This window comes from Physella acuta, unplaced genomic scaffold (genome assembly GCF_028476545.2).
Source record: "Physella acuta isolate Inbredline_101_S28 unplaced genomic scaffold, ASM2847654v3 ptg000363l, whole genome shotgun sequence".
NCBI classification, from domain to species: Eukaryota; Metazoa; Mollusca; class Gastropoda; family Physidae; genus Physella; species Physella acuta.
The window spans coordinates 472,287-482,143 of NW_026731882.1; the positions used below are offsets into that span (position 1 = coordinate 472,287).

The 9,857-nt window shown below is 38.7% G+C and overlaps 1 protein-coding gene across 1 annotated transcript; it reads left to right on the top strand.

Moving 5' to 3' along the window:
- Window positions 1-3,825: 3,825 nt before the first annotated feature.
- On the top strand, window positions 3,826-8,996 carry LOC131941481 (salivary glue protein Sgs-3-like; the record flags this gene model as incomplete). The annotated part of the gene is made up of 6 exons (XM_059300756.1): window positions 3,826-4,063; window positions 6,025-6,083; window positions 6,366-6,455; window positions 6,849-6,929; window positions 7,983-8,030; window positions 8,949-8,996. Coding segments are annotated over exons 1-6 (564 nt in total), but the record flags the coding sequence as incomplete, so codon positions are not given.
- Window positions 8,997-9,857: the final 861 nt, after the last annotated feature.

The window sequence follows — 9,857 nt, forward strand, 5'->3', positions numbered from 1 at the left end:
AAGTTGATACGGATCTACGATTTTGATAAAATACTTATATATGAAATTTCATCAACCTAGCTGTAACGGTACTCAAGTAATCGTGTTTAAACACGGACACACAGACACACACACACACACACACACACACACACACACACAGAGACTTACGGACAAGATTGCAAAATTATGTTTTTCCGTATCAGTGAGGTATAATACGTCGAGATTTGTAAAAATCTCGATTTTTTTTTTGCACGATTACAATACTTTCTCTATACTTCGTATATACGAGAAAGTAAAAACCTTTATAGCGACAAGCTTTTAAAATGCACTGGAAATAAGAAAAGAAAATACTAATTTGCTTTCTTTCATAAAAGCTATGATTGCTAAAACATTTAAAAGTTCTAATGAGTAACCAAAGCTATTATGAAAGAAAGAAACCACGTTCCTATTTTCAGAGCATTTAAAAGCATTTTTTTATTATTTCATAGCCTTGCCCGTTACTTAGTGTTAACCCCACATGCTGTGAGCTTTGTCGCCACGTAGTCATAGAACGGTTCGTGCTTGTTTCTTTAATTAATTAAAACCCTTAAAGCGCGCCAAGCCAAGATTGTGGCTTTGCTGTTACATGACTTATAATGCGTAAGGCCACGTGTTAAAATCAACAGATAAGACAGACAAGCAGCTATGGGGAGAAACGAATTAGAGAATACACGTCAAATGTAAAAATAGAAATGTTTTTGTATTAGAAAATACAAATTTCCACATTCATGTCAATATAAAGACATGTGAAAATCATTAGATGAAAAAAAACCCATTAAAAACAAATTGATCAAGTATTAATCAACAATATTTGTGTAAATACCTAAAGACGTAATCGTAAGAGAGGAAAGCATATTTTCAGTGGTCGGTATCAAATAGGAACATCAATGGCACTCACTTTCTGAAATAAAGCTGGAGTGATCTTCTCCTAAACTTTATTTTCTTTTTTAAACAGTAGGTCTATGGGTCTTACATTACTAAAGGGTTGTAGAAATATAGAAGTTTGATACAAATCCGATCATTTTAAGAAAAAATATAGAGAGGCGAAGACATTTTAGCAGTTATTTCTTTAAAAAGCATTATATTAAATTATCTAATGCTTGTTTTTTGTTTCAAGAAATTGCAAATAAGGTAGGGTAATACTTCCGGTCACCGTAAATCACTCAAAGTTGGCAAGAACCAATGCAATATTAAATATTTTACCTATTTATGAAATCGTGTCCGAATAACTGAAAACGTCGAGACGTGTAAAACGTCGAGATTTGTGAAAATCTTGATTTTCTTTGGCGATTACAATACTTCCTATAAGCTTCTTATTCGAGAAAGTCAAAACCTTAAACATATATTTATGATTTAGTGCTCTTAATTCTCGTAATTAATGTGTGTAATAATTTTAGCTTGCTGATGTCATTCTAATGATAGATATCCCCCTCTTCATTCAACCCCAACAAAAGTTGTACAGCATGTTGCACAATCTCAAACTTTTCTACTGAAATGCTGTTTAAAGGTGATCATATTGTGTATTTTAATTGTAGTATTTTAAAGTGGCCCTTACTTGTGACACTGTAGATGACAGTTTAACATTAATGTTAACTTTATAATGCCGCAAGTGTTGTTTATCAATCGTCCAGATAATTTCGTCTAGCGGTATACTTTAATCTCACATTCTTGACAAATAATTATTTTCTAAAAATATTTTTAGAAATGAGATACCACGAAATATTACTTATGCTCGTAAAAGTTAAACCAGCTAACAGAAATTTGATTTTTGTCAAATAATCTAATTTTAAAACATAATAATATTGGATCTGAATTTATCATTTGACTGAGGTTTTGAAATAATGCAGATGTGATTAAAATTAGTAATTTTATCATTACTTTTTAAAGTTTACTCCTTCTATTATTACTATCTAAATGAACTTTATTCTTATAACTTCAGACTATTTTCATCACGAAATGGCTACGGTAAAACTAAGTTTGTTCGTGTATTCAATGATTGCTTTACACATACGTGGTGTGTTTTCTGGTGAGTTGTAATTTGTATCCAAGGTACATAAACGTAAGTTTCACTTTACACAACATTACATTTTAATGGTATCAAATCAAAACAATTTAAATTCGCAACTGGTATTGTTTCATTTATGCTAAAGGGTACTTTTACCACATGGCCATATAATTTTCATAATTGTTGAAGTTATCTTACAAGTTAATATCTTTCTGTTTGGGTTTTAAATCATTACTACTGACTTTCATTGATGAAACAGTTTTTACATTCATTGATAAAACATTGCAGTTCGAGACTAAGACTTGAATTTTATTGATGAAACATTGCAGTTCTAGACAAAGATGTGACTTTCACTGATGAAATTTTTTATTTCCAGACTAAGACTTTGAGAAAGGCCGCTTTACATTTTAGACAATGATTGTTTTTAAAAACAATAAACAATTGACCGTAAATTCAAATTTTCAAATAGAATTCGAAAAAGTTCACGCAAAAACATAATTTCGCTAACAATAAACAAAGCTCAAAAAATAAATGTTGAGGCATTGAACAGTACCTGTAGTCACATTTTTTTCCAGAAGATTTATTTTTATTTTTTGTCATCCGATATCTAATATGTAAGTTCAAATGTATACTTAATAAACAAATTATGTTGTAATTTAATATTTTCAGGTAAATGCCTCTGGACACACTCAAAATCAATTGAAGGTCGATGTTTCCATGCTGTTGAAGTAGATCTGTCGTAGAATGATGCACTTGTAGGTAACATTACGTAAAGTTTTAGTTTGAAATGGAAATTTAATATAATATTTTTAAAAATAATGATATTTAATACATTTTTTGTGAAATAGTTAATTTTCTCCAAAGCACCATTTTAACATTAACGTTATATTTTTTTGTAAAAATAAATTTTCGTTTGTAAATTTGCATTTTTCACCAACAATCTTAGCTTTTTAATTCTTGTTCACCATTTTATGTTTTTTAAAATTAGGTGGCATGCCAAAATTTTGGTGGAACACTGGCTAGTATTTCATCAAAGACACAGTTTAATAGTGTTACTACATTGTTTAGTTATTGCGGTATGTATAATTTATTGGTAACTGTGACAAATGTACTGTGAGGGTTCTGGCCCCTTCTCTTGCCTAACGTTATACGGGGCGGTATGATGCGTAATGTTACATTCAAATATGTGTTTTTTATAATGTACTTTCTGTAAACAAGAAATTTCGCTTTCTGCTCAAACGTGTATTTTCCAAACTGAAAATAAGAGATAATGTTTTATTCTACAACCGTAAGCTACGAGCTATTGCTAATATATAATTTCACAAATTCTTTTATAACTATGAAAATAAACATTCATCTTAATCGTGCAACATAACTGTTAGGCTGCATTATATTATACATACATTGTTTGCTGCTCACTTTGTGCGCAATTGTTTTTTCTACGATATTCTTTTCTATTTTAAAAGTGTAAGTATTTAAAAATTGATTTAAAATCGTGTCTATATCCTGAGTTACCGTCCCCCGAAATGCTCGAGAAAGTTTAGGAGAGAAAACTCCCGTTTTTTTTAATTATTTTTTTAAAAACTGAGATTGTAAGAAAAAATGCAATCGAATAAAATAATGTGTGTTGTCTCATAATTCAAAACGTGTTGTATATAAAATATGGCTAGTACAACTTACTAAAAGCCTTATAAATATGGCTAGTACAACTTACTAAAAGCCTTATAAATATGGCTAGTACAACTTACTAAAAGCCTTATAAATATGGCTAGTACAACTTACTAAAAGCTTTATAAAAGATGGTGTCCAATCGTGCAGGCTATTATTGGATCGGCGCCAACGATAAAACTACAGAAGGAACATTCGTGTGGGTCCATGACAATACCAACGCCGTCCAGTTACCATTAAACAATTGGTGGGAGGATGGTTACCCACATCACGATAGCAGTAGTAACTGTGCCCTTCTGAGTGTCTATGACGCATCTGTAACTGATGAAAACTGCGCCAACAAACATCAGGTGTTGTGTATGGAGTCGCGTAAGTTGGATTTTGTTCAAAGTAATTTTTTTTATAGCAAAACATAATAATATTCTAAATAATAATACATTTAGTTTTATACATGTATAAACATCTTCAATACTGGGGGACCACACTTGTTTTTTAGTGTAGACAATAAAGCTGGCAATAGTAACGGTACTTTACTTGACTAATGAAGATTTAAACGTATCAGAATCTAAGAGAGTACGCTAATAGACATAATAGCCTATATCACGGGTCGGCAATTTACAAAATTATCCAGTTTTTAAAGAGCCACTAACTTTTATTTCAATATTATGTTATATGATTAGGATTATATATATATATATATATATATATATATATATATATATATATATATATATATATATATATATATATATATATATATATATATAATTTAAAATAAATAGTCTGCAAAATGAAATAATATTTATTTATATAAAAACATACACATGTTTCGCACAAAAATATGAAAGTATTTTTGCTAGCTCTTCTAGAATAATAAAATCAGTAATCAAATTAAATAACTATAATTGTTGAATGATATTAAACAATAGTTTGGCCTTGCATGCCTTTTGAAAGTATGTTTAAAGCTGGTTCATAACTTGTTTTCAGTTTCAAGCACGCCTCTAGATTTTGTATTTGTTAGTTGGCTTATTTACTTTTTATTATATTCATTCAAGAAAACGCTTGCTCGCATGAATATGTTGACCCGAAAATCGTTACCACTACCTCACTTTAGCATCCTGGAAGACTATTCCATGCGTCACATATTAGTGATTCCACTCGCGGCATTTCTTTTAGAACTGTCCACTTGTACAGCGAAACGTGCATGTTTCTCTGGACCCCCCAATCTTCTAACTTGCTCTAGAGTTCTTTGAACCTACCACTCCACAAATGTTTAGTTTTCAAATCCAGCATTTTCATTTGAAGCGAATCAGCATCAATTCTAAATGGCGCAATAATGATTATCATGTGTTTTTGTGTTAAGAGGATTCCCTATGAGCGTCAACGTGTACTTGCATTTGTTTTTAATTGCCCTAATCTCCCAGTGAACCGATTCTTTATTTTTTATCATAATGCTAAAATAATTCATGTTAATAGTAGCATTTGTTTCATCGGGATATTTTTTTTTCAAATTTATCGAAATTAAGTATTTTATCGTTTTCCGTGTCTTCAATTAAAATAAAAGTAATTTTTTTTTCGAAACAATGCAATTCTTTAAGTAAGTAATAGGCTGGGTTTTCCTTTCCCTTCAGTTTTACATTTAGCTCGCTTAGTTTCTTTGTGATATCCACCATGATGTTGAATGTATCTATTCGGAATTGCCAATTTAATAGGAAGTATATTGAAATAGGGAGTAACTAAATATTTTAATAGAACAGCGAGTGTTTGTTGTTCATTTTTATATATTTATTATTGTATTGTTCATTAACTAATGTTATATTTTTATGAGTATTGAAAAAAAAATATTGATGATTGTGCATGGAGATGAATGCCGCATCTTGACATCAAAAGAGCCGCATGCGGCTCGCGAGCCGAAGGTTGCCGACCCCTGGTCTATATGATTTTAATATTTCAAGTGTTAGGCTTATTGCAATTTAGGACCGTTTTCATCCAAAACACTGTGTTTATAGTTTTCTCTATATAACTATCATACTTTGTTTTTACGAACTATTCATCTACATTATTATTTTTATTTTGGGATAAAACAACAGAAGCTACAAGGAGAAGACCTACAACCATAGGAACTACAACTACAGAACCTACAACCACAAGACCTTCAACCACAGGACCTACAACCACAGCAGCTACAACCACAGCACCTACAACCACAGCACCTACAACCACAACACCTACAACCACAGCACCTACAACCACAGCAGCTACAACCACAGCACCTACAAACACAGAATATGCAGGCACATAATTTACAACCACTTGACCTACAACCACAGCAGCTACAACCACAGCACCTACAACCACAGCAGCTACAACCACAGCAGCTACAACCACAGCAGCTACAACCACAGCACCTACAACCACAGCACCTACAACCACAGCACCTACAACCACAGCACCTACAAACACAGAATATGCAGGCACATAATTTACAACCACTTGACCTACAACCACTTGACCTACAACCACAGCACCTACAACCACAGCAGCTACAACCACAGCACCTACAAACACAGCACCTACAACCACAGCACCTACAACAACAGCACCTACAAACACAGAATATGCAGGCACATAATTTACAACCACTTGACCTACAACCACAGCAGCTACAACCACAGCACCTACAACCACAGCAGCTACAACCACAGCAGCTACAAACACAGCAGCTACAACCACAGCACCTACAACCACAGCACCTACAACCACAGCAGCTACAACCACAGCACCTACAACCACAGCACCTACAACCACAGCAGCTACAGCCACAGCAGCTACAACCACAGCACCTACAACCACAGCACCTACAACCACAGCACCTACAACCACAGCACCTACAACCACAGCACCTAAAAGTACAGCACCTACAATCACAGCACCTACAAACACAGAATATGCAGGCACATAATTTACAACCACTTGACCTACAACCACAGCACCTACAACCACAGCACCTACAACCACAGCACCTACAACCACAGCACCTACAACCACAGCACCTACAACCACAGCACCTACAACCACAGCACCTACAACCACAGCACCTACAACAACAGCACCTACAACCACAGCACCTACAACCACAGCACCTAAAAGTACAGCACCTACAACCACAGCACCTACAACCACAGCAGCTACAACCACAGCACCTACAACCACAGCACCTACAACCACAGCACCTACAACCACAGCACCTACAACCACAGCACCTACAACCACAGCACCTACAACCACAGCACCTACAACCACAGCACCTACAACCACAGCACCTACAACCACAGCACCTACAACCACAGCACCTACAAGTAAAGCACCTACAACCACAGCACCTACAACCACAGCACCTACAACCACAGCACCTAAAAGTACAGCACCTACAACCACAGCACCTACAACCACAGCACCTACAACCACAGCACCTACAACCACAGCACCTACAACCACAGCACCTAAAAGTACAGCACCTACAACCACAGCACCTACAACCACAGCACCTACAACCACAGCACCTACAACCACAGCACCTACAACCACAGCACCTACAACCACAGCACCTACAACAACAGCACCTACAACCACAGCACCTACAACCACAGCACCTAAACGTACAGCACCTACAACCACAGCACCTACAACCACAGCACCTACAACCACAGCACCTACAACCACAGCACCTACAACCACAGCACCTAAAAGTACAGCACCTACAACCACAGCACCTACAACCACAGCACCTACAACCACAGCACCTACAACCACAGCACCTACAACCACAGCACCTAAAAGTACAGCACCTACAACCACAGCACCTACAACCACAGCACCTTCAACCACAGCACCTAAAAGTACAGTACCTACAACCACAGCACCTAAAAGTACAGCACCTACAACCACAGCACCTACAACCACAGCACCTACAACCACAGCACCTAAAAGTACAGCACCTACAACCACAGCACCTACAACAACAGCTCCTACAACCACAGCATCTACAACCACTTGACCTACAACCACAGCACCTACAACCACAGCACCTACAACCACAGCACCTACAACCACAGCACCTAAAAGTACAGCAACTACAACCACAGCACCAAAAAGTACAGCACCTACAACCACAGCACCTACAACCACAGCATCTACAACCACAGCATCTACAACCACTTGACCTACAACCACAGCACCTACAACCACAGCACCTACAACCACAGCACCTACAACCACAGCACCTACAACCACAGCAGCTACAACCACAGCAGCTACAACCACAGCACCTACAACCACAGCACCTACAACCACAGCACCTACAACCACAGCAGCTACAACCACAGCACCTACAACAACAGCAGCTACAACCACAGCACCTACAACCACCGCAGCTACAACCACAGCACCTACAACCACAGCACCTACAACCACAGCACCTACAACCACAGCAGCTACAACCACAGCACCTACAACCACAGCACCTACAACCACAGCACCTACAACCACAGCACCTACAAACACAGAATATGCAGGCACATAATTTACAACCACAGCACCTACAACCACAGCAGCTACAACCACAGCACCTACAACCACAGCACCTACAACCACAGCAGCTACAACCACAGCACCTACAACCACAGCACCTACAACCACAGCACCTACAACCACAGCACCTACAACCACAGCACCTACAACCACAGCACCTACAACCACAGCACCTACAACCACAGCACCTACAACCACAGCACCTACAACCACAGCACCTACAACCACAGCACCTACAAGTACAGCACCTACAACCACAGCACCTACAACCACAACACCTACAACCACAGCACCTAAAAGTACAGCACCTACAACCACAGCACCTACAACCACAGCACCTACAACCACAGCACCTACAACCACAGCACCTACAACCACAGCACCTAAAAGTACAGCACCTACAACCACAGCACCTACAACCACAGCACCTACAACCACAGCACCTACAACCACAGCACCTACAACCACAGCACCTAAAAGTACAGCACCTACAACCACAGCACCTACAACCACAGCACCTACAACCACAGCACCTAAACGTACAGCACCTACAACCACAGCACCTACAACCACAGCACCTACAACCACAGCACCTACAACCACAGCACCTACAACCACAGCACCTAAAAGTACAGCACCTACAACCACAGCACCTACAACCACAGCACCTACAACCACAGCACCTACAACCACAGCACCTACAACCACAGCACCTACAACCACAGCACCTAAAAGTACAGCACCTACAACCACAGCACCTACAACCACAGCACCTTCAACCACAGCACCTAAAAGTACAGTACCTACAACCACAGCACCTAAAAGTACAGCACCTACAACCACAGCACCTACAACCACAGCACCTACAACCACAGCACCTAAAAGTACAGCACCTACAACCACAGCACCTACAACCACAGCTCCTACAACCACAGCATCTACAACCACTTGACCTACAACCACAGCACCTACAACCACAGCACCTACAACCACAGCACCTACAACCACAGCACCTAAAAGTACAGCACCTACAACCACAGCACCTAAAAGTACAGCACCTACAACCACAGCACCTACAACCACAGCACCTACAACCACAGCAGCTACAACCACAGCACCTACAACAACAGCAGCTACAACCACAGCACCTACAACCACCGCAGCTACAACCACAGCACCTACAACCACAGCACCTACAACCACAGCACCTACAACCACAGCAGCTACAACCACAGCACCTACAACCACAGCAGCTACAACCACAGCACCTACAACCACAGCACCTACAACCACAGCACCTACAAACACAGAATATGCAGGCACATAATTTACAACCACAGCACCTACAACCACAGCAGCTACAACCACAGCACCTACAACCACAGCACCTACAAACACAGAATATGCAGGCACATAATTTACAACCACAGCACCTACAACCACAGCAGCTACAACCACAGCACCTACAACCACAGCACCTACAACCACAGCAGCTACAACCACAGCACCTACAACCACAGCAGCTACAACCACAGCACCTACAACCACAGCACCTACAACCACAGCACCTACA